The sequence below is a fragment of the Balaenoptera ricei genome, chromosome 3 (genome assembly GCF_028023285.1).
Source record: "Balaenoptera ricei isolate mBalRic1 chromosome 3, mBalRic1.hap2, whole genome shotgun sequence".
NCBI lineage: Eukaryota > Metazoa > Chordata > Mammalia > Artiodactyla > Balaenopteridae > Balaenoptera > Balaenoptera ricei.
In genome coordinates, this window is record NC_082641.1 from 51,411,229 (window position 1) to 51,434,945 (window position 23,717).

The 23,717-nt window shown below is 35.4% G+C and overlaps 1 protein-coding gene across 7 annotated transcripts in view; it reads left to right on the forward strand.

Moving 5' to 3' along the window:
- Positions 1-23,717, forward strand: part of RNF180 (ring finger protein 180) — a 286,491-nt gene that overhangs the window by 203,806 nt on the left and 58,968 nt on the right. For all 7 annotated transcript variants that reach the window (XM_059916459.1, XM_059916460.1, XM_059916458.1 and 4 more), the window contains one exon: positions 9,333-9,558. In XM_059916459.1, the coding sequence (XP_059772442.1) occupies positions 9,333-9,558 (226 nt within the window). The remainder of the gene's footprint in view (positions 1-9,332; positions 9,559-23,717) is intronic.

Genomic DNA, 23,717 nt, shown 5'->3' on the forward strand with positions numbered 1-23,717 from the left:
TTTGGAGATTAATCCTTTGTCAGTTGCTTCATTTGCAAATATTTTTCCCCATTCTGAGGGTTGTCTTTTGGTCTTGTTTATGGTTTCCTTTGCTGTGCAAAAGCTTTTAAGTTTCATTAGGTCCCATTTGTTTATTTTTGATTTTATTTCCATTTCTCTAGGAGGTGGGTCAAAAAGGATCTTGCTGTGATTTATGTCATAGAATGTTCTGCCTATGTTTTCCTCTAAGAGTTGTATAGTGTCTGACCTTACATTTAAGTCTTTAATCCATTTTGAGTTTATTTTTGTGTATGATGTTAGGGAGTGTTCTAATTTCATTCTTTTACATGTAGCTGTCCATTTTTCACAGCACCACTTATTGAAGAAGCTGTCTTTTCTCCATTGTATATTCTTCCCTCCTTTATCAAAAATAAGGTGACCATATGTGCATGGGTTTATCTCTTTTCCATCTTGTTCCATTGATCTATATTTCTGTTTTTGTGCCAGTACCATACTGTCTTGATTACTGTAGCTTTGTAGTATAGTCTGAAGTCTGGGAGCCTGATTCCTCCAGCTCCGTTTTTCTTTCTCCAGATTGCTTTGGCTATTCAGGGTCTTTTGTGTTTCCATACAAATTGTGAAATTTTTTGTTCTAGTTCTGTGAAAACTGCCAGTGGTGGTTTGATAGGGATTGCATTGAATATGTAGATTGCTTTAGGTAGTATAGGCATTTTCACAATGTTGATTCTTCCAATCCAAGGACATGGTATATCTCTCCATCTTTAATTTTAATTAAACTTCTTTCATCAGTGTCTTACAGTTTTCTGCATACAGGTCTTTTGTCTCCTTAAGCAGGTTTATTCCTAGGTATTTTATTCTTTTTGTTGCTATGGTAAATGGGAGTGTTTCCTTAATTTCTCTTTCAGATTTTTCATCATTAGTGTATAGGAATGCAAGAGATTTCTGTCCATTAATTTTGGATCCTGCTACTTTACCAGATTCATTGATTAGCTCTAGTAGTGTTCTGGTAACATCTTTAGGAATCTCTATGTATAGTATCATGTCATCTGCGAACAGTGACAGCTTTACTTCTTCTTTTCCGATTTGGATTCCTTTTATTACTTTTTCTTCTCTGATTGCTGTGGCTAAAACTTCCAAAACTATGTTCAGTAATAGTGGTGAGAGTGGACAACCTTGTCTTGTTCCTGATCTTAGTGGAAATGGTTTCAGTTTTTCACCATTGAGGACAATGTTGGCTATAGGTTTGTCATATATGGCCTTTATTATGTTGAGGTAATTTCCCTCTATGACTACTTTCTGGAGCGTTTTTATCATAAATGGATGTTGAATTTTGTTGAAAGCTTTTTCTGCATCTATTGAGATGATCATATGGTTTTTATTCTTCAGTTTGTTAATATGGTGTATCGCATTGATTGATTTGCATATATTGAAGAACCCTTGCATTCCTGGGATAAACCCCACTTGATCATGGTGTATGATCCTTTCAGTGTACTGTTGGATTCTGTTTGCTAGTATTTTGTTGAGGGTATTTGCATCTATGTTCATCACAGATATTGGCCTGTAGTTTTCTTTCTTTGTAACATCTTTGTCTGGTTTTGGTATCAGGGTGATGGTGGCCTCGTAGAATGAGTTTGGGAGTGTTCCTCCCTCTGCTATATTTTGGAAGAGTTTGAGAAAGATAGATGTTAGCTCTTCTCTAAATGTTTGATAAAATTCACTTGTGAAGCCAGTTTTCTATTTCTTCTGATTCAGTCTCGGAAGGTTGTGCTTTTCTACGAATTTGTCCATTTGTTCCAGGTTGTCCATTTTATTGGCATATAGTTGCTTGTAGTAATCTCTCATGATCCTTTTTATTTCTGCAATGTCAGTTGTTACTTCTCCTTTTTCATTTCTAATTATATTGATTTGAGTCTTCTCCCTTTTTTTCCTTGAGTCTGGCTAATGATTTATGAATTTTGTTTATCTTCTCCAAGTACCAGCTTTTATTTTTATTGATCTTTGCTATTGTTTCCTTCAATTCTTTTTCATTTATTTCTTATCTGATCTTTATGATTTCTTTCCTTCTGCTAACTTTGAGTCTTTTTGTTCCCCTTCCTCTAATTGCTTTAGGTGAAAGTTTAGGTTGTTTATTTCAGATGTTTCTTATTTCTTGAGATAAGATTGTATTGCTATAAACTACCCTCTTTGAACTGCTTTTGCTGCATCCTATAGGTTTTGGGTCTTCGTGTTTTCATTGTCATTTGTTTCTAGGTATTTTTTGATTTCCTCTCTGATTTCTTCAGTGATCTCTTGGTTATTTAGTAGTGTATTGTTTAGCCTCAATGTGTTGTATTTTTTACAGATATTTTCCTGTAATTGTTATCTACTCTCATAGCATTGTGGTCAGGAGAGATACTTGATATGATTTCAATTTTCTTAAATTTACCCAGGATTGATTTGTGACCCAAGATGTGATCTATCCTGGAGAATGTTCCATGAGCACTTGAAAAGAAAGTGTATTCTGTTGTTTTTGTAAGGAATGTCCTATAAATATCAGTTAAGTCCATCTTGTTTAATGTATCATTTAAAGCTTGGGTTTCCTTATTTATTTTCATTTTGGATGATTTGTACATTGGTGAAACTGGGGTGTTAAAGTCCCCTACTATGATTGTGTTACTGTTGATATCCCCTTTCATGGCTGTTAGCATTTGCCTTATGTATTGATGTGCTCCTATGTTGGGTGCATAAGTATTTACAATTGTTATATCTTCTTTTTGGATTGATCCCTTGATCATTATGTAGTGTCCTTCTTTGTCTCTTGTAGTAGTCTTTATTTTAAAGTCTATTTTGTCTGATATGAGAATTGCTGCTCCAGCTTTCTTTTGATTTCCATTTGCATGGAATATCTTTTTCCATCCCCTCACTTTCAGTCTGTATGTGTCCCTAGGTCTGAAGTGAGTCTCTTGTAGATAGCATATATACTGGTCTTGTTTTTGTATCCATTCAGCCAGTCTGTGTCTTTTGGTTGGAGCATTTAATCCATTTACATTTAAGGTAATTATCGATATGTATGTTCCTATTACCATTTTCTTAATTGTTTTGGGTTTGTTATTGTAGGTCTTTTCCTTCACTTGTGTTTCCTGCCTAGAGAAATTCCTTTAGCATTTGTTGTAAAGCTGGTTTGGTGGTGCTGAATTCTCTTAGCTTTTGCTTGTCTGTAAAAGTTTTAATTTCTCCGTCGAATCTGAATGGGATCCTTGCTGGATAGAGTAATGTTGCTTGTAGGTTTTTCCCTTTCATCACTTTCAATTTGTCCTGCCATTCCCTTCTGTCTTGCAGAGTCTCTGCTGAAAGATCAGCTGTTAACCTTATTGGGATTCCCTTGTGTGTTGTTTGTTGCTTTTCCCTTGCTGCTTTTAATAATTTTTCTTTATATTTACTTTTTGATAGTTTGATTAATATTTGTCTTGGCGTGTTTCTCCTTGGATTTATCCTGTATGGGACTCTTTGCGCATCCTGGACTTGATTGACTATTTCCTTTCCCACATTGGGAAGTTTTCAACTATAATCTCTTCTAATATTTTCTCAGTCCCTTTCTTTTTCTCTTCTTCTGGGACCCCTATAATTCAAATGTTGGTGCGTTTAATGTTGTCCCAGAGGTCTCTAAGTCTGTCCTCAATTCTTTTCATTCTTTATTCTTTATTCTGCTCTGCAATAGTTATTTCCACTATTTTATCTTCCAGGTCACTTATCCGTTCTTCTGCCTCAGTTATTCTCCTATTGATTCATTCTAGAGAATTTTTAATTTCATTTATTATGTTCATCATCATTGTTTGTTTGCTCTTTAGTTCTTCTTGGTCCTTGTTAAACGTTTCTTGTATTTTCTCCATTCTATTTACAAGATTTTGGATCATTTTTACTAACATTACTCTGAATTCTTTTTCAGGTAGACTGCCTATTTCCTCTTCATTTGTTTGGTCTGGTGGGTTTTTATCTTGCTTCTTCATCTGCTGTGTATTTCTTTGTCTTCTCAATTTGCTTAACTTACTGTGTTTGGGGTCTCCTTTTCGCAGGCTGCAGTTTCATAGTTCCTGTTGTTTTTGGTGTCTGCCCCCAGTGGCTAAGGTTGGTTCAGTGGGTTGTGTAGGCTTCCTGGTGGAGGGTACTAGTGCCTGTGTTCTGGTGGATGAGGCTGGATCTTGTCTTTCTGGTGGGCAGGACCGTGTCCGGTGGTGTGTTTTGAGAGTGTCTGTGGCCTTATTATGATTTTAGGCAGCCTCTCTGCTAATGGGTGTGGTTGTGTTCCTGTCTTGCTAGTTGTTTGGCATAGGGTGTCCAACACTGTAGCTTGTTGGTCATTGAGTGGAGCTGGGTCTTAGCGTTGAGATGGAGATCTTTGGGAGAGCTTTTGCCATTTGATATTACATGGAGCCGGGAAGTCTCTGGTGGGCCAGTGTCCTGAACTTGGCTCTCCCACCTCAGAGGCATAGGCCTGACACCCAGCCAAAGCACCAAGACCCTGTCAGCCACACGGCTCAGAAGAAAAGTGAGAAATAAATAAATAAATAAATAAATAAATAAATAAATAAATAAAATAAAGTTATTAAAATAAAAAATGTTTTTAATTAATAAAACTTTTTAAAAATTAAAAAGTAATAAGAAAAGAATGAAAGAAAGAAGAGAGCAACGAAACCAAAAAACAAATCCACCAATGACAACAAACGCTAAAAACTATACTAAATAAAAGAAAACGGACAGACAGAACCCTAGGACAAATGGTAAAAGCAAAGCTATACAGACAAAAATCACACAAAGAAGCATACACATACACCTCACAAAAAGAGAAAAAGGAAAAAAATACATATGTGTATATAAAAAAAAAAGAAAGAGAGGAACCAAATCAATATACAAATCTACCAATGATAATAAACTCTAAATATTAAACTAAGATAAACATAAAACCAGAAACAAATTAGATGCAGAAAGCAAACCCCAAGTCTACAGTTGCTCCTAAAGTCCACCGCTTCAATTTTGGGATGATTCATTGTCTATTCTGGTATTCCAGAGATGCAGGGTACATCAAGTTGATTGTGGAGATTTAATCTGCTGCTCCTGAGGGTGCTGGGAGAAATTTCCCTTTCTCTTCTCTGTTCGCACTGCTCCTGGGGTTCAGCTTTGGATTGGCCCCGCCTCTGCATGTAGGTCGCCTGAGGGCGTCTTTTGGGAAGTCTGAGGTCTTCTGCCAGCGTTCAGTAAGTGTTCCATAGGAGTTGTTCTACATGTAGATGTATTTCTGATGTATTTGTGGGGAGCAAGGTGATCTCCATGTCTTACTCCTCTGCCATCTTGAAAGTCTCCCTCCTGTTCAGAAAGGATTTTAGTTGTTTTTAACTAGTCAGCCATCTTTCCTGTCACCTCTCCATTTCTGAGAAGCATTTTGATGGTCTCCATCTATGGTAATTGAAATGTTGATGAGATGAAGGTGAGTTCATAGGCACACCTATTAAAAACCTTTTTCCAGGCTGACATTTATCTATTAATGAGTAATTAATTTTTAAAATATAACCATCTATCCAACAGTAATTTTATTATTATCTCTCCAATTTGCAGAAAAGCCCAGTGGAGTTCTATCTTTGAGATGTTTTTTTTGTCTTCTTGTAGAACAGTCTTTATCACCAGATATGTTCAATTCTCTGTGTAATGAAAACTCTTCACCCTTTTTGGTCCCTTAAAATATAGTGATCCTAGAGGTCTTTGTATGTGTTACATCTGTTTTGTGGATTGAGTCTCGTAGCTCAGCTAATAGATGAATAGTTCTGACCTCATTTTCTATTTGCAAACTTCCACCTTCAAGTTTATTTCCATAATATTGTTGTGTTTTTAAATAGCAAATCATTTATTTCTTTGATGTATATTTTAATGAAATCTAGTCACTTTTGTTATTTATGTAGAGATAAAGTACTTCATAGAAATAAAATTATGTACAGTTATTAGGGCCACAATTTGGATTGCTTTAAGAAGGTCTTCAAATTATGATTGTCTTATGCCATGAGTTTCTTTGAGGTTAATTAGTTCAAATCTCAAGACACAATATTGAGAGTGTAATACAAACAGAATAAGCTGTCACTATGAAATAAAATTTTAGTAAGTAAGCATCTAGGTCCAAAGATATTTTTATTATCTGGGGGGCCCAAATCGGTACTAATTGTGCACTTACAGCTTTCCTTTTTCAAGTTTCTTTTAAGTACAGGAGCGAATAGTCATATAACAATAATGAGAAAAATTGTGGATACTGTTGCCTTTCCAGCAGATTTTTATTAGTGTTCAACTCATAGCCACAATCTTTCTGTTGGTGAGGGACAGTTACTTCATATCTTCTCTGTGTTAAACTTTGTATATGTTATATGAGATTTCACAGAATGCTTGTTATCTAGCTGTTAATATCCAAAAGGCCTACAAGAATACCTAAGAACACTTAATAGAGATATAATCAATACACTATTTAACAAGCTGAACCTATGAGCATTTTGAGAATGCAAGCCACCACCAAGCAGGCTCTACTATTAATTCATTGGGGAAAAAATGGCATGTATGTATATATATTTTTTCATTCCCCTTTATTAATCTTAACATTCTATTGAGAGACATAGAAAAATAGGCAAATAGAAATTATTATGAGGAAACAAATAAGTAGCAGTGACAGAACAACTTTAGATAGAATAGCAGTGAAATCCTTTGGGGAAGTTGGTATTTAAACTAAGATTTTAAAAATCAGGTAAAGTTAGCCATGTGTAGACAAGGATGTGTCAACTAATTTTTGTTATGTAACAAACAGATTTTATTTAGTTGTTTAAAACAACAACCTATATTCACTCACAGTTTTCTGAGTTGGCAGTTGGGGCTGAGCTCAGCTGTAATGGCTTATCTCTGATCCACACGGTGTCATCTGGGCTCACCAGTACATTTACAGTTAGGTGATAGTCATTGGCTCTACCCACACATGTCTGGTGGTTGGCTTGTTGTCAGCAGTCACAATGGAGGCAGCTGGACCATATTCACTTACTATTCAGCAGGTTAGCCTAGGCTTGTTCCAATGGTAGTAGACTAGGGTTTCCAAGATCATCAAGAGGATTATTCCAATGCACAAGCTTTTTTTAAGCCTCTGTTTGCATCATATTTGCTAACAATCCATTGGCCAAAGCAAGTCACATGACGGAGCCCAAATTCAGAGGGTGGAAAACTAATCTCCACATCTTGATGAAATGCATATGGGTGCACATAGAGAGACAGGAAGAATTTTATCTATTTTGTAATCATCCACCTGAGTAAGGGCTTTTTTTTTTTTTTAAGATTTTTAGAAATTTCATGTAATGTCTGAAACATTTATATTAACATATTTCCATACAAATAACCCAAAGAAAGTTTAGTATTAGTTGTTTTGTTTGTTTGTGTGTTTGTTTATACTGCAGGTTCTTATTAGACTTTAAGATGAAAGGACTTCCTTTACCAGATATTGAGGCTTATTATAAGCCCACAGTAAGAGATTGTGATTATGGCATAGGAATAGACAGTAAAGTAATGGAACAAAATAGAAGCCAACCCATGCATATTTGGCCTAATAACAATGGGGCACTTTAGAACAGTGGAGGAAAGTTAGGTCTTTGCAATAAATGGGCTGTACCAATTAATAATTACATAAAAATAAAAATGAAATTTAACCCTAATGTACACCATACATGAAAATCAATTTCAGGTAGATTATAGGATGATGAAATATTATTAAATGCAAAATAAGACTCTCTTAATGACCTTGGGAAAAAGTAAGAGTTCTTAAATAAGACACAAAAAGTATTAAATCATAAAGGAAAAATGTTCTTTAAAATTAAGAATTTCATTTCCTCAAAAGACACTATGAAAAGAGTGAAAAGACAAACCAGAGAAAAGGAAAAAATATTTGCAACACATCTAGCCAGTAACAACAAATAACTAGATTAAGTAAAAATGCTTAAGAAAAATCAGACAACCAATTAAAAAGAATGGGCTAATGCCTCAAATATGTCTTTCATAAAGAGAGAAATTATCAACAAGCGGCAGAAAGAGGAAGCAAAGCCATCTGGATAAATCAAATAATAGTTTATCCAGTAGAAAGGTTTTTCTGTATTTTCAAGGCTCTGTTTGCCTCATTTATGTAACTTTTACATTTCATGTAACCTAAAAATATTTATTAAACCCAAGGCCTATTCAGATATTAATCACTGATCTCCATTTTTCACATCCATTAAAGTGAGGAGGAAAGCATCTACACCATGTAGATTCCCATTATGCCTCAGTGGACTGAGGTCAGGCCTGGTTTGAGGAAAATTTCCCAAGGCTCTAGCCAAGACTATAGGGCCTTTGAAGAAGAGAGGAGAGAAGGTTGGCTATGGTTAATATTTATTGAATATTTGTTAGATACCAGGCACTGTGTTTAACGCTTTACGTGGATTACCTCATTTAATTCTCACAGCATCCTCGTGGATGAGGAATATTGTGATGTTAAGTAACAGGAATTCAGCCACCAGATTTTGTGCTGCTAACCTGAGTGCCTCTTTCCTAACTACCGTTTTTTTTTTTTTTTAACGTCCTTATTGGAGTATAATTGCTTTACAATGGTGTGTTAGTTTATGCTTTATAACAAATCCTAACTACCTTTTAATAGCGTCTTTCTTAACTTCCATTTGGGAGAGAGGAGAGGGATCATCATATTTCCCAGTTACAAGGCTCATCCCAGAATTACTACAAGTTTCTTTACCTTATCTACTTCCTGACATACCTTAGGCTTTGGCCTTTTATTGGCTTTGAGGTTCAGGAAGGTGCAAAATGTAGAATAAAAACGCTCCATGCATGGTGTGAAGATGAAATATGACATCCTCTTACCCTCACTTCTCTTCATGTGTGAATGCCCATGTAAGGCTTTATCATCTTGCGACAGTCAGCTTATTTGCTGTGATGGGAGTGGAATAGATAGGGGGAACCTGTCATCCTAGGACCTAACACTTACTTAAGTAGTGCTGGTTAAATAGAGATACAGGTATACTTAATGTGTTCAGGTACTATATTTTAACATTTAGCGTTATATAAAAATACTAAAATGAATAATTAAGACTTCTGGGTTTTTCATGTATGTTTCCAGTTTCTTCCCACTTTGCAAGGTAGCACTTCCGTCACTTTGATTATGCACAGAAACAGATATTACCTGCTTCTCATAAATATTTTCATTCATTTTAAGAAAATATAAAATCAATGTCTCTATTTCTCAGGGAAACCAATCTCATACTGAACTAAGAAGAATCGTTTTTGCTTATGTTTTGCAGACTTTGGATAATGAGATGAGTACAGATGATGACAATGAATATGCAGAAGAAAAGGAGAGCTACATCTGTGCAGTGTGTCTGGATGTTTATTTCAACCCCTACATGTGTTACCCTTGCCACCACATCTTCTGTGAGCCCTGCTTACGGACTCTTGCCAAAGACAATCCTGCAAGCACTCCCTGCCCGTTGTGTCGGACAGTTATTTCCAGAGTCTTTTTCCAGACAGGTAACTGTTGTCTTTCATTAACACAATTGCCTGATTATTTTGACTACCTCTTTGTTCCAGTTCTAAAGGTACTGTATGAATTATTATGAGAAAGTTATTGAAAATCATATACAGCATAATTTGTTACTCTCTAGTTTATAAAACAGTGCTTGCCCAACTCATTAGAACTTGTTAAAATCATAGAATCATAGATGAGAATAGTTTCTCATCTCTACTCCTCTATTCAATGTTGAGATCTTTTCTAAAGCATCCTAACTAGTTATTGTTCAGCATTTACTTGAACATCTCCAGTGTCAAGGACATTCCATTAAAATTTGAAGCAGCCCTGTTGATTATTTATTCCTCAAATCTGCCTTCCACTACTCCTCATTCTTTGGCCCATGTTTTTTCCTCTGAAGCCTCAGAAAATAAATCTGTAAATATCTGAGGATAACTATTAGGCCTTTCCCCCAGACTCCAAATCTTCTCAACCTTCTTGTTGTTCTTAAGGTCTTTCTTCTTGAACTAGAAGATAGTAAAATTGGAACAAGGATTTGTTTACCTAATTATCATGTAAAGATGGAATATAACACAATATTTAAAACATACTAATGGAGAAAGGAAAAACTAATGAATGTGGAACATAGAAACCTGCTAAGGTGAAAGGGAAGAATGATAGAAGTAAGCAGAGCTGATATTTATTGAGTGCACTACTGTGTGCTAAACCTTAGGGGAGGAAATTTCTATATCCACATTCTCGCCTCAACCATAGAGGAACCAAATGACGATCAATGTACTTTATTAATAGTAAAACTGTAGAAAACGCATGGTACATTTTTCTTCCGCAAAAGAAAATCCAAGGACCCATCTGCAAGGAAGAATCAGTTTATAAAAATAAGCTTTGCATGCCTTAACCCAACCAGCTGCATGAAGGCTTGCAAACCTGGCTTACAGGCTTAGTAATCACACAGTGAAGAAAAATAAAGCTTTGCCTCTCTGATCTGCCTAGTGCATATAGTTTGGAGCACAAAATCACTGCACTGAGCACAGACAGACCTGGAGACAAAAGGACATGCCAACTACAGTTGACTCTACCCAATAGAGAAACATGGTCAGGGACTCCAGGCTGTCGTCTGTCACACTGGCAGATCACTCTTCCTTTCATGGGGAAGAGCAAGTAAGGAGTGGAGAGAGGGAAGGAAGCAATTCCATGGGAGGACGGAAGCTTACTGGAAGTTCTTCTTCTCTGGCTTACATTGAAGTGGGAAAAATAAGGGTTCTTTTCTAGTACTAGATCCCTTGCTAGGTGCTTTGGAGTGAATGAAATGTGAAGAGTAACATCTCTTTCTCAGTGTTATCTCTGACCATCTATGCAAGAAAGCATTTACTGAAAGCCTGTTTTGAAGGGAAGCATCTAGGGAATGTACGTAGTGATTTAGACAGATGTCCCTGCCTTCCATGATCCAGTTTAATGTTGACAGGGATTTTAAAATTGCTTTCCTTAATGTCTTAAAACAGTAATGACTTGACTCTCTCTTGGTTCATTTATCAAAGCAACAATGTCATCTTTTCCTTTATTTCCAAAATTGGTTCTTCTATATAATAAATCATATTGGGAATATTTATTCCAATGGAGACTAAATTTGGTTGTGTACTGTCATTTAGAAGCTGATAATAATAATGGGAATATACTACTTAGTTATTTATACCTACCTCAAAAAGATTTGACATGTTTTAAAATATATATGCAGTGAAGTAGCAAGGCAATGGAAGTATTGAATGAAGTATTTCGTTTTAATATTCTGGCTGCCTAAGAAAAAATAAAATAAGCATACAATTAAATGATTCTCATGATCGATGGAAAGAAACATACCAACTCCTAAGGGCAAGAGAAGTTTTTTCCAGCACTTTAAAATAAATTTTTTAATGTGATTTCTAGGCATATTGAGAGATAGAGTAGGCAGTGTCCTCAAAAGCATCCTCAGAGCAAACTCAATATCAGGTTTTCTAACATGGTATCTTATGGTATTCTTTGATAAGAGCTCAGGGCATATCAGAGTATAGATTAGGGAAAGCAACATTGCCAGTAGCCAAAAAAAAAAAAAAAAAATATATATATATATATATATATATATATGATCTGGTTTTCCTATAAAAATAACTTCTAAAATTATATAAGTAATGCAATTTCATTATAGAAAAATCAGAGTATACAAATAAAATTATAAGCTCAAAATCCTCCATAGTCCTACCATTTAGAGATCACATTTATCGAGTATTCTTCCAGAATATTTTATATCCATATACTTAATCATTTTTTTTGTAAAATGTTCATTTTGAACATAAGGCTTTTGTTTTACTTTTAAAAAAAATATTTATTTATTTAATTTATTTTGGCTGCGCTGGGTCTTAGTTGCAGCAGCAAGATCTTTAGTTGCAGCATGTGGACTTCTTAGTTGCAGCATGCGAACTCTTAGTTGCAGCATGCATGTGCTCTCTAGTTCCCTGACCAGGGATTGAACCCGGGCCCCCTGCATTGGGAGTGCAGAGTCTTACCCACTGGACTACCAGGGAAGTCCCTTGTTTTACTTTAAATTCTTGTGATTATATCATGATCTACTTAAGCTATCTACTATTTAGTTTAGTTGTTTATCATTCATTTATTTGCTGATATATATGGATGAATATTTGCACACATCTCCGAGCATTTCCTTGTAATGGATTTCCAGGAGTAGAATTGGTAGTTAAAGCCTATATGTGTTTTAAGGCTATGTATATGTTACAAAATTATGTTCCAAAATTATTGCAAGCAGCAATATAATGGGCTTATTTTCTCAACACTCTGGACTATCCATTTTTTTCCTTTTAAATCCCTTACCATGCCCTTTGCTGATTTTTCTTTTGGTCTGTTCATCATTTTCTTGTTTACCGCAAGAGGATTATTTTTTTTCAGTAATGTCAGCTTTTGTCATATGTGGCAAATCACTTTCCTATTTTGTCATATGTACTTGAATTATGTTTATTATATTTTATGAATGTGCAGAACTTCTATATTTTATGTAGTCTTATGTAACAACCTTTGCCTTTATTATTTCTAATTTCAAAGTTAGGTATTAAAAGGCCTTATCCACTACAGAATTACAGTAAATCCCCTACACATGAACGAGTTCTGTTCTGAGAGCACATTCGTAAGTCCAATTTGTTTGTAAGTCCAACAAAGTTAGCCTAGGTACCCAACTAACACAATCACCTATATAGTACTGTACTGTAATAGGTTTATAATACTTTTCACACAAATAATACATAAAAAACAAACAAACACAAAAAATAGAACATTTTTAATCTTACAGTACAGTACCTTGAAAAGTACAGTAGTACCAGCTACATCACTGCTGCTTTTACCCTTGCTTCCAGACATCCTGAGCTTGAAATAAAGATACTGTACTACTGCACTCTATACAGTACTGTACAGTAAAATACACAAGAGTACAACCACTTGTAGAGGATGCACACATGTGATAACGTACGCCAGACACGTGAACTAACTTATGTGATTGGACATGTGAATACACGATCGCATATTTGAAAGTTCGCACCTTGAAGGTACGTATGTAGGGGACTTACTGTATATAAATAGTCTCTTTACCTATATTTATTTTGGTTTTCATTTTGTCTTCATTTCCCTACTCTTAATTCCAGTCCATTTATTATGGTGTGTGGTTTGGTTAAAAATATAGTACCTTTCAAAAACAAAACAAGAAAACCACAAACAAAAAATTATAATAATAAACCTTGCAAAATAGTTTTCTACTAATTTAGAAAGAATAAACAGCTTAAGTCATAATTTTAAAAAATATATAGTCCCTTTATTCCGTGTCTGTAAGCATTTATCCCAGTAACAATTATTGAACAATTCATTTTTTTCTATGCTGATTGAACGGCCTTTTTTAGGTAATGAAGATAATTACTAAAATGTTTCTGTGTTTTTTGGCAGCTGTTCTTTTCCATTCATATTTCTATCTTGTCCTATACCATTACTTCGGTCTTATAATTATTCTAGCTTTATGTTTTAATAACTCACAAGTGAATTAATTTTATAAGTTGTTTGGGGAATAATTCACATTTTTAATTGACATTTTTATAATATTGTTATAATATTATAACATTGTTATAATATTGAAAGCATATTGCCTCTCAATAACATTTCTGGAATTTCCTTTCAAATGGCACAGCAAAATTCTTATTTATTTATTTTTATGGCTGTGTTGGGTCTTCGTTTCTGTGTGAGGGCTTTCTCCAGCTGCGGCAAGTGGGGGCCACTCTTCATCGCAGTGCGCGGGCCTCTCATTATCGTGGGCTCTCCTGCTGCGGAGCACAGGCTCCAGACGCGCAGGCTCAGCAATTGTGGCTCACGGACCCAGCCGCTCCGCGGCATGTGGGATCTTCCCAGACCAGGGCTCGAACCCGTATCCTCTGCATTAGCAGGCAGATTCTCAACCACTGCGCCACCAGGGAAGCCCCAAAATTCTTATTAGCTTTATGCCTGTATATTTTTGTTGCTACAATTGTAAATGGGATTTTTTTCCTCTTCTGGTTTCAGCTGCTTTTGTTGATATTTTGGGAGAAAGTCAGTTTCCAATCTTACACTATTCTGTTAACTTTACTGAACCCTGAGAGTTATTTATTAAGTGAATGAATTAATCATCTCAGCTACCTAATGTCACCATTCCAATTGTGTACAAACCAGGGGACAGTTATTATCAAAGATTAAAGTGGGAAGGTTGTCATTTTCTAAAGGAACTGAAGATATTTGGCAAATGAATAAGGGGTTAGTTGTAATTTAGAGTAGTTCAGTGGATAGAGTTATGATGAAATTCCTTCCAGATTTATTCCATAGAGTGTGCTTTCGCAAAATAATGATTTAAACCTGAACTCTCAATATAACATTCAGTATTTAATGCGATTTTGCTTAAATTTCTTAACACTGTTAGATGTGATCTTGATAAAGTTCTTGATACACTAGAAGTTGAGAATTTGAAGTGGGAGAGCATATATAGAAGACAGGATAGAAAGCATTAATATCATTTGTTAGTGGAGGTCAAGATAATACTGTCAAAAGTTAATGGAGTAGCATGGACATATATATACTACCAAATGTAAAATAGATAGCTAGTGGGAAGCAGCTGCATAGCACGGGAGATCAGCTCGGTGCTTTGTGACCACCTAGAGGGGTGGGATAGGGAGGGTGGGAGGGAGACGCAAGAGGGAGAAGATATGGGGATATATGTATATGTATAGCTGATGCACTTTGTTATCAAGCAGAAACTAACACACCACTGTAAAGCAATTATACTCCAATAAAGATGTTTTAAAAAAAGTTAAATAAATAAATAAATAAATAAAACTAGCAAATATGGAAAAAAAAGTTAACAGAAAAATATACGAAAAAATAGGTAGTAGACACTATTGGTTGCTAATTCATATCCATTACATCTTTCTTCCTAACATACCCTGAGTTTTATTCCAGTATTTAACTCCCTCAGCATAGGCCAGGTGGCTCCTGGGTAGATGAACCCATCTTTGGCTTTTTGGTAATCTATTCCTTTTGCCAGTGATAGGTTCATAAATGGGCATGTGATTCAGTTCTGAGTGATGAGGTGAGACTAGAATTTGCCTTTACTCTTAAGACATGAGATGGAAAAGCTAGTTTCTTCCCCATTGGACATAAACAAGAAAGTGTGTAATAGGGATAATTACTGGCAGCCATCTTATGAGCAAGTGGGGAACCAGCTTAGTATAAAGTCTTTATTTTGGATAGTAAAACTAAGGAAAGAAATGAACAAGGGGTCTTGATGACATTGTTTAACCACCAAGTCAGCCGGGTTTGAAGCCTACCCTACCTTTGAATTTTCTATTACATGAAATATTAAATTTACTAATTAACTAAGGCAGTTTGAATAAATTTTCTATTAGTGTACACCAAGAGCATCCTAACTGATAAAAGCATTCTAATAATAAAGGTAGACAATATAGAAACTAAAAATGATATTATTCACAAAAATTTGAGAGGTGAGAAGGGAAGAAGATATTGCAAAAGACCCAAATGCTCCTAGAAGGAAGTCAATATTATTTAAAGTTGATAAATTAAGAACTAGTGAAGAAGATTTCTGGAATGGTAGCATGAGAAGCTTCATGGATCCTCACCCCAGCAAAACAACCGTTTAACTGGTGAAATGATTTTTTTTTTCATTTAGGTCTATGGAAATTGTACTAAGGATATACAGCAAATAGAAAAACATTTATTTTTTTTTTAAATCTACTGAAATCTACCACTATACTCAGTAAGAACATAGAGAGCCTGTCACATTTAGATATTCATATGCAAAGGAATGAATTTGGAACCCTCCCTCACACTATGAATACACACACACACGCACACGCACACACACACACACATACACAAATTAACTTAAAATGGAACAAAGACCTAAATGTAAGAGGTAAAAATATAAAACTCTTAGAAGACAACATAGGTGTAAATATTTTTTGAAATTGGATTGGGCTATGGTTTCTTAGATATGACACCTAAAGCACAAACAGCCAAAGAAGAAATAGATAAATCAGACTTCATCAAAGTTAAAAACTTCTCTGCTTAAAGGGATATTATCAAGAAAGTGAAAAGATAACCACAGGATAAATGAAAATATTTGTAAGTCATATATGTGACAGGGGTCTAGTATCTAGAATATATTAAGAACTGTTACAACTCAAGAATTAAAAAACAAATAACTCTATTTTAAAATGGACAAAGAGTTTGAATAGACAGTTCTCCAAAGAAGATATAAAGATGGCCAATAAGCACATGAAAAAAATGCTCAATATCATTAGACATTTGTTGCAAATCCAAACTATAATGAGATATCACTTCACAGTCACTAGGATGGCTATAGTTAAAAAGATAGACAATAACAAGTGTTGACAAGGATATGGAGATATGGAACTCATATATTGCTGGTTGGAGTATAAAATGGCAAAAGTCACTTTGGAAAACAACAGAATAAATTTTGCACATGGAAGACTCTAAGCCTGCTTGTGAGACTGGGAAAAGTTCTGATGTTAACTAGAGTTCTTTTGTCTGTGGAGATGAAAAAGAATCCAGGATGGGCAGAGCTGAGGAGAGAGACCTCTGGATAGGGAAGACCTTTCCTATTCATTGACTGACAGCCTCGTTCTTTCAGATAAGGAACTCCCACATCAGCACCCCAACAGTAGGTCTGTTCAGAGAGGTGCTACATGCTGTATAACAGGGTCTGCAGGCCACCTTCATCAGCAGGCTGAGGAAGGGAAAAGGCTTTAAATGGAGAGAGGGTCATCCAAGTGAGGGGAGAGAAATCCCTCAGCCAAGGAGATTATGGTTTCGTTGTAAGGGAAGGCATCATATTTTCTTGAATTGACTTTATGACTGAAGCCTTCAAACCAAGCATGTCACTGCCCCTATTGTGGACTGACTCTGGAGAACACTGGTATGGGCAGTCCTACTATAGACTCAGTGTTCATTGTTCAGGGATCCCAGCCCATGCTCATATGGAAGATACAAGTGTCTCAGGTATTGCATAGGGAGCCACAGGGTCAGTACAACTTAACTCTCAATTGTGAAGTCACTCACGGCTCTCACCTCATTCAAGTGTACCCAAAGCTCAGCAAGGAAGATTTCTACCCTTGTTCCACTATTTTCCTGCATTCAACCTCTGTCTCCTTTTTGACCACCCACTCCATGCCACTACCCTTGTGCCTTTACATGGTGGAACTAGATGCTGATAAGCAGAAGTGCTGGTGAACTCCATTGGGAAAAAAAGGAAAAGAAAATGGCTAAGTCTTGACCTTGTGTGTAGAAGTCCCTAACTAAGTAAAGAAATAACATTTAACCTAATCTAGGATTTTAAGCATAAAGCAGGCTTATGATATTTTTCACCAGGGATATTTTGGCTGTCACAATAATAGGAGGATGCTACTGGCATCTAGTCAGCAGGGGCAGGGATGACAGATATCCTGCAGTGTTTGGGCCAATCCCACACAGTGACAAGTTATCCTGTATTCTGTCTGACTCTGAGATGTCCTGCTGGGCTTTATCCAGGACATACAGCTCATCCAAAAGAACATCACATTTCCTCTTTTTATCCACTGTGACAACCTGTAATTGGTCTTGTTCTATTGTCCCTATTCCCATTAACGGCATTTCATACTTTCTCTTATTCTATACCAAAAAGTCTGGTCTGTTCATTCTTATGTTAATAGTGGTTTTGTTCTTGCGTTCATCCATGCCTCAACTTTTTCATTTTTCTGTTCATCTTGTACAGAATCATCACTGCCTCCAAAATCCACACTTATTCCGTTTTTTTTATTGAGGTATAGTGGATTTACAATGCTGTGCCAATCTCTGCTGTACAGCAAAGTGACTCAGTTATACATTCTTTTTTTTTATATTCTTTTTCATTATGGGTTAATCACAGGATATTGAATATAATTCCCTATGCTATATACTAGGACCTTGTTGTTTATCCATCCTATATATAATAGTTTATATCTGCTAATCCCAAACTTCCAGTCCTTCCCTCCTCCACCCCCCCGCCCTTGGCAACTGCAAGTCTGTTCTCTATGTCTGTGAGTCTGTTTCTGTTTTGCAGATAGGTTCATTTGTACCATATTTTAGATTGCATATATAAGTGATATCATATGGTATTTGTCTTCCTCTTTCTGACTTACTTCACTTAGTATTATAATCTCTGGTTGCATCCATGTTGCTGCAAATGGCATTATTTTGTTCTTTTTTATGGCTGAGTAGTATTCCATTGTATATATTTACAAACTCATTCTTTATCAATAGGAGTATCTATTTCATGATGTCTTTTAGTGTAGTCACTCTTGTGCTTTAATATATGGAAAAAATATTTTATTATAAAAAAGAAATAGACAAATAAGCATAATGATTACAGCAGTGTTTCTCAAATTTCTGTCATTTTCCTACCACCTTTACAATTTTTACTGTATCCACATATCACCAGAATTATTTTTTTACTTAAGGGTTTTCTTCATATCGACACATGTTTTTTAAAAAAAATACTTATTTTAGCCTCATCCTTAACAATTTATTTGTGAATTTATGTATTTGATGTTCTAGTTTATACACTTCTTCTAATATACATTAAAATAAATAGGTAACTATGAAAATTTAAAATTTTTTCATTCAATTTCACCCTAAATCCTTTCACATCTGGCTAGTGGTTTGCAAACCAAGTGTTGAAAAACACTGCCTTGCACTTATGGAGGTTAATCTCCAGAAAAAAACTTGAAAACAGGAATATTTAAAACAGTCCCTGGAGATTGTGAGTGGAGCTAGAGATAGAGGGAGTGGAATAGATCTTCATTGTTGTTTTGGTTTTGGTTTTGGTTTTTTAAGCCCTTTAACATCATTTGGATCTTTTCAAACCATGGGCATATGTTACTTTGACAGTTTTTAAAAATAAATAAGTAAACTGAGGTGCAGCATTAAATATGATGGTGGGCAGGGAGGATGGAGTCCTGTTTCTTTTCATACAGAAGACAGAGAATCATGGATTCTTTGAAGCCGAGAATGGATGCTGTGATAACCTTTTTTTTTTTTTAACATCTTTATTGGAGTATAATTGCTTTACGATGGTGTGTTAGTTTCTGCTTTATAACAAATTGAATCAGCTATACATATACATATATCCCCATATCTCCTCCTTCTTGCATCTCCCTCCTACCCTCCCTATCCCACCCCTCTAGGCGGTCACAAAGCACCAAGCTGATCTCCCTGTGCTATGCGGCTGCTTCCCACTATCTGCTTTGAAGATCCACTAGTATATCCCTATCCATAGGCTTTCAAAAGCCTTTTTCTAAATCTTGAAGTGTAACTTTAAATACAAAATAATAACAGTATACATCATAACAGTACAAAGTACTTAGCATTTTGTCTTTATCATACTAAGAGCACAATAAAGGTTATGGTTGAATTGGGCTTAATTTAGTAGATCTCCTCTTGGCCTTATTATTCCTCTAACAGAGGGTAAACTAGTCATTCTTGGGTAATGAAACAGTTACTGAAATAATTCTTAATGCTCCAGAGTCTTAAAGGACATCAATAAGCACAACTTAAACACAATGTGGCTGAGATGAAAGCTTGGATAAATTCTCTAACCTAAGAAGGTCTTATAGTACTAGCAGATTTCTCCTGGGCCAAAGGGTTAAAGTATTTGTAACTCTTTTCCTATTCAGGTATAAAAATTATGGGTATAAAATATTGCAGTACCAAATATTAAGTGGAATTATTACATTAAAATGGATAAAATTTTAACTATAGTTTATCTACCTAGTGAAATAGGAACTCCTAAATATTAACATCAGTTAAGCATAAATTACATTCTTTAATGACTTATGTATTGTAAAATCCATAGCTCCACTTTGACAAAGTGTCAAATATAGAATTTTTGTTTTTGGTTTGGTTTGGTCCCTGTTGTATGTGCCTCTGTCATCAGGCTACATATTTAGCTGGAGAATGGAACTTCCTAACTAGATTTTAACTTTGAACAGTTCACTAGGAAAGGGTAAGAAAATCAGGTTAAAATTTATATTCAGAGGATACATAGATAAATATTCATCAGTATTAATGAGATATTCCTCGTTGGTCTCTCTTTCCCAACATTCAGAGTTCCTCTTGCCACCAAATCACATAGGACATGCAGTTACTAGGAGACCTTGCAGCCGCCCTAGGGTGAGAACCTGCCAGGTCTGAAGAGTTGGTTCTGAGGCTTATCTTACTCATATTTCTTTGAGTCAAAGTAGTCATATTCTGTTAAATACAAGCTGTAATAACAGACTCCAGTTTTCTCTAACTGGTAGTGTTCCCCTCATAGATGAACCTTTCTGGGTGCTCACATGGGTATAAAATGAGTTTCACTAGGAGAGTTAGGGTCCCTTACAAGTGAGACTTTCTTGCCCCTCTTGCAGAAGTGCAGATCAAGCATTGCCCTTGAAACCCTGAAGACAGATTTAAGATAGTTTATAGATTTTCATTGATATCTATTGAAGTGAGCTCAAATGTCAATATATTAGCCCTTCTCTGTTCCTGTGTAAGGGAAAGATCTCAGATCCCCTTGAAGCAGCATCCTCACTCAGTTTTACTCCTGCTGCTGTGAAACAATACAAAGAAAACTATCTTAGATTGTATATTCTTGAAAAATTACTATTCATCATATTAAATATATAAACATATACATCAACATATTAAAGAATAAGAGTGAGATGAGACTAATCCAAAAGTTCTAAAGATCATCTCACAAGAGGTTACTTAAACTAAAAGCTATGTTTAAAAAATAAGGGTTAAGCATCAGCTGGTAAAGATTGTTTTGTTAGAAATCTCCCTTTTTATACAAATGCCCACTGATTGGGACTCTTGATTCCCAATCTTGTCTATTCCTTGCAAATGTCCTTTATTGTACATTAATCTCCTGGAACCAAATAATGCCTGTGAACAAGCATGTCCAGTGCCTGTTGAAATGAAGGAAAGTTGGATTTCCACTCAAAATCAGGGCTCATTTTATATATATAATGCAAAACTCTTGGAGAAGTAGTTTTTTTTTTTTAACTTTTATTAAAACATGCTACAAATTTCTTTTTGTTAAATCATCTTTTTGCAAGTTGCGTCTTTGTGAAAAATGAAATATTATGTATCAAACAACATAGGACTCAGAAGGGAATTGTGGGGAAAAAAAAAGCTTTCATAATAATGAGACATAATTTTAAGTAGGTAAACAAGGCCTTTAATAATCTAAATGAGATGGGTGGACACATATATCCTAGCCTTTTAAATTAGAACATAATACCACTGGGTCTATCTAAATGACTGTGCCCTGTATTTATAGTAATACTCTTATTATATTCCCCTCCTTAATAGGACCCTAAGGCCTGAATTAACCCTATCATGGCACTTACCTCATAACTTAATGGTTACCTATTTACTAGATAGGATTTAATGCAGGTACTATGCCTGTTTCATAGTTTTAACTCTTATACTTAGCAGAATGCTTAAAACTATTACTAACAAATATTTGCTTAATTATAATTAGTTGTTTAAACATAAAATTGCCCATATTTAAGCAAAAAGCAGAAATCAGAGTTACACTACCCTATTGGTACTGCCTATAGTTCAAAATTGTGCTGTGTATGTGGTTGTTCTTATTTTATTCTTTTTGATATGATACAGTGAAACTCATGGTAATATACCCTGTAATAATGTGAATTATGTTTTTATGTAGTTGGTGATTGACTCCTGCATTCAGCCAAGTCAAGAAGACTGGAATTTTATCTTAACACTTATTTACTATTTCTATGATAGTGTCACGCAAAGAAGCTGCTGTCTCCACTGGTACTGCCACCACATTTAACTAAATGTACCATTTGAGTAGACTTTAGAATCTTTCCAGGATATTCAGGGTTTTGTCTTTTTCTAGCATATTGAATGATATGAAATATTGATTACATCTAATACATTATAATGTGTATTGTAATAAGAAGCCTCTACTCCCTAAGAGGTAGGGTTGGCAAAGGAGGAGATAAAGGTAGTTTTTATCACATTTTACTCCGAGCCCTACATCTTGGTCTGCCTTCAGATTTTTCTTAGTGCTTCCTCCAAATAATTCTGAGAAAGGTAGTACTGAATATTTTATTTGCTGCAAAATCCTGGAGTTCCAAGTTCAAATGCCACTAGAATGAAGCATCACTGTTCTATAGAAAGAACAACATCCTTGGGTAAGGTTTGTACAGTTTATAGCAGAGTGAGATAAGGTTTAACCTATTTAAATAAATTCAGGTAATTTTAGAACAGAAAAGGATTTAAGGTCATTTCATCCAGTGGTTATCAAATTTGACTGTGCATCAGAATCACCCAAGGAGCCTGTAGAAAGCACAGACTCCTAGGTCACATCCACAGCAATTCTGCTTCAGTAATATCTGGGCAAGGTCCTAGAATTTGTCTTTTTAACAAGTGCCCTCAGCAATTTTGATGCATAGCCAGGCTCCAGACACGTATTTTGGAATCAGTGATCTAGTACAATGCCCAGCAGACAGGAATTTAATTAATTTCTATATTTCTAGCTAGACCAGTAAAGTGCTAGGCACATAGCTATTGCAAAATAAATGTTTGCCAGAGATAGGGTAGAAAGCGAGTACAAAGAGAAGTTCAACAACTTATGAAAGGTGCCACAGTTAAGAAGCATTAGAACCCAGTTCTTGTTTGCCCCAGAAATGGAGGGACAAGGGCTTCTAGGTCCTCTCTTCTCCAAAGGCCTTTCAGATCAGTGTAATAAATAAAATCTTCCAACATCTCATAAGACTATGTTATGGACCCATGTATTTAAGTTCAACAAAATGTTGTAGGTACATCTCCCATCTCATTTTGCACATTTTAGTAAAGTAATTTCTCTGATCATAATTTTTGTAGGTATTATAAATATTTTTATGAACCCTTTTTTTCTTCGGTGCATTAATCACATGGGTTTGTTATGTAGGTTAAAAGTGCATTGTGTAATAAGTTCCTTGAAGCTAGATAACAAAAATATCACAGTTATCATTATTACTTTTACCTCTCTCATCTACCCTCTAAGAGAAGTTTGATTTGTGACCAGCTTTCAAAACTGCACTTATTGGCCGACTCTTACAAGAATGTCTTTTTGATCTGGTTTACTGAAATCAATTACACTTCCAAATAAGTTTTCATTTTAAGAGAGGGCAGTGCAGTGGCATCCTCTGGTTATTGCATCATTTTAGAGCATGGCTACAAGCTCCCCAGAAGAAGGAGGAGGTGGAGAGGAGAAAGAGAAAGGAGGGGAATAAGAATTCTTGAGCTGCAAACTCTTCACCTTGGTTTATATTATCTCCCACATGAAATCATTTACCCACGATACTGGTCTTACTTTTAAAGGCATTTAGGAAGTTGTGAGTCAATTTGCCCAAGAGTCCATTGTTAACACAATACCACTTATAGGATGTTTAATTTCTCAGAAAATACCCTGAATTACAGCTTAAGAATAAGCCCTGCAAGAATTGTTACTATAAGTGAATGTGTTATAAGTCATTTGATAATCTCTTCCATTCTCTTCATC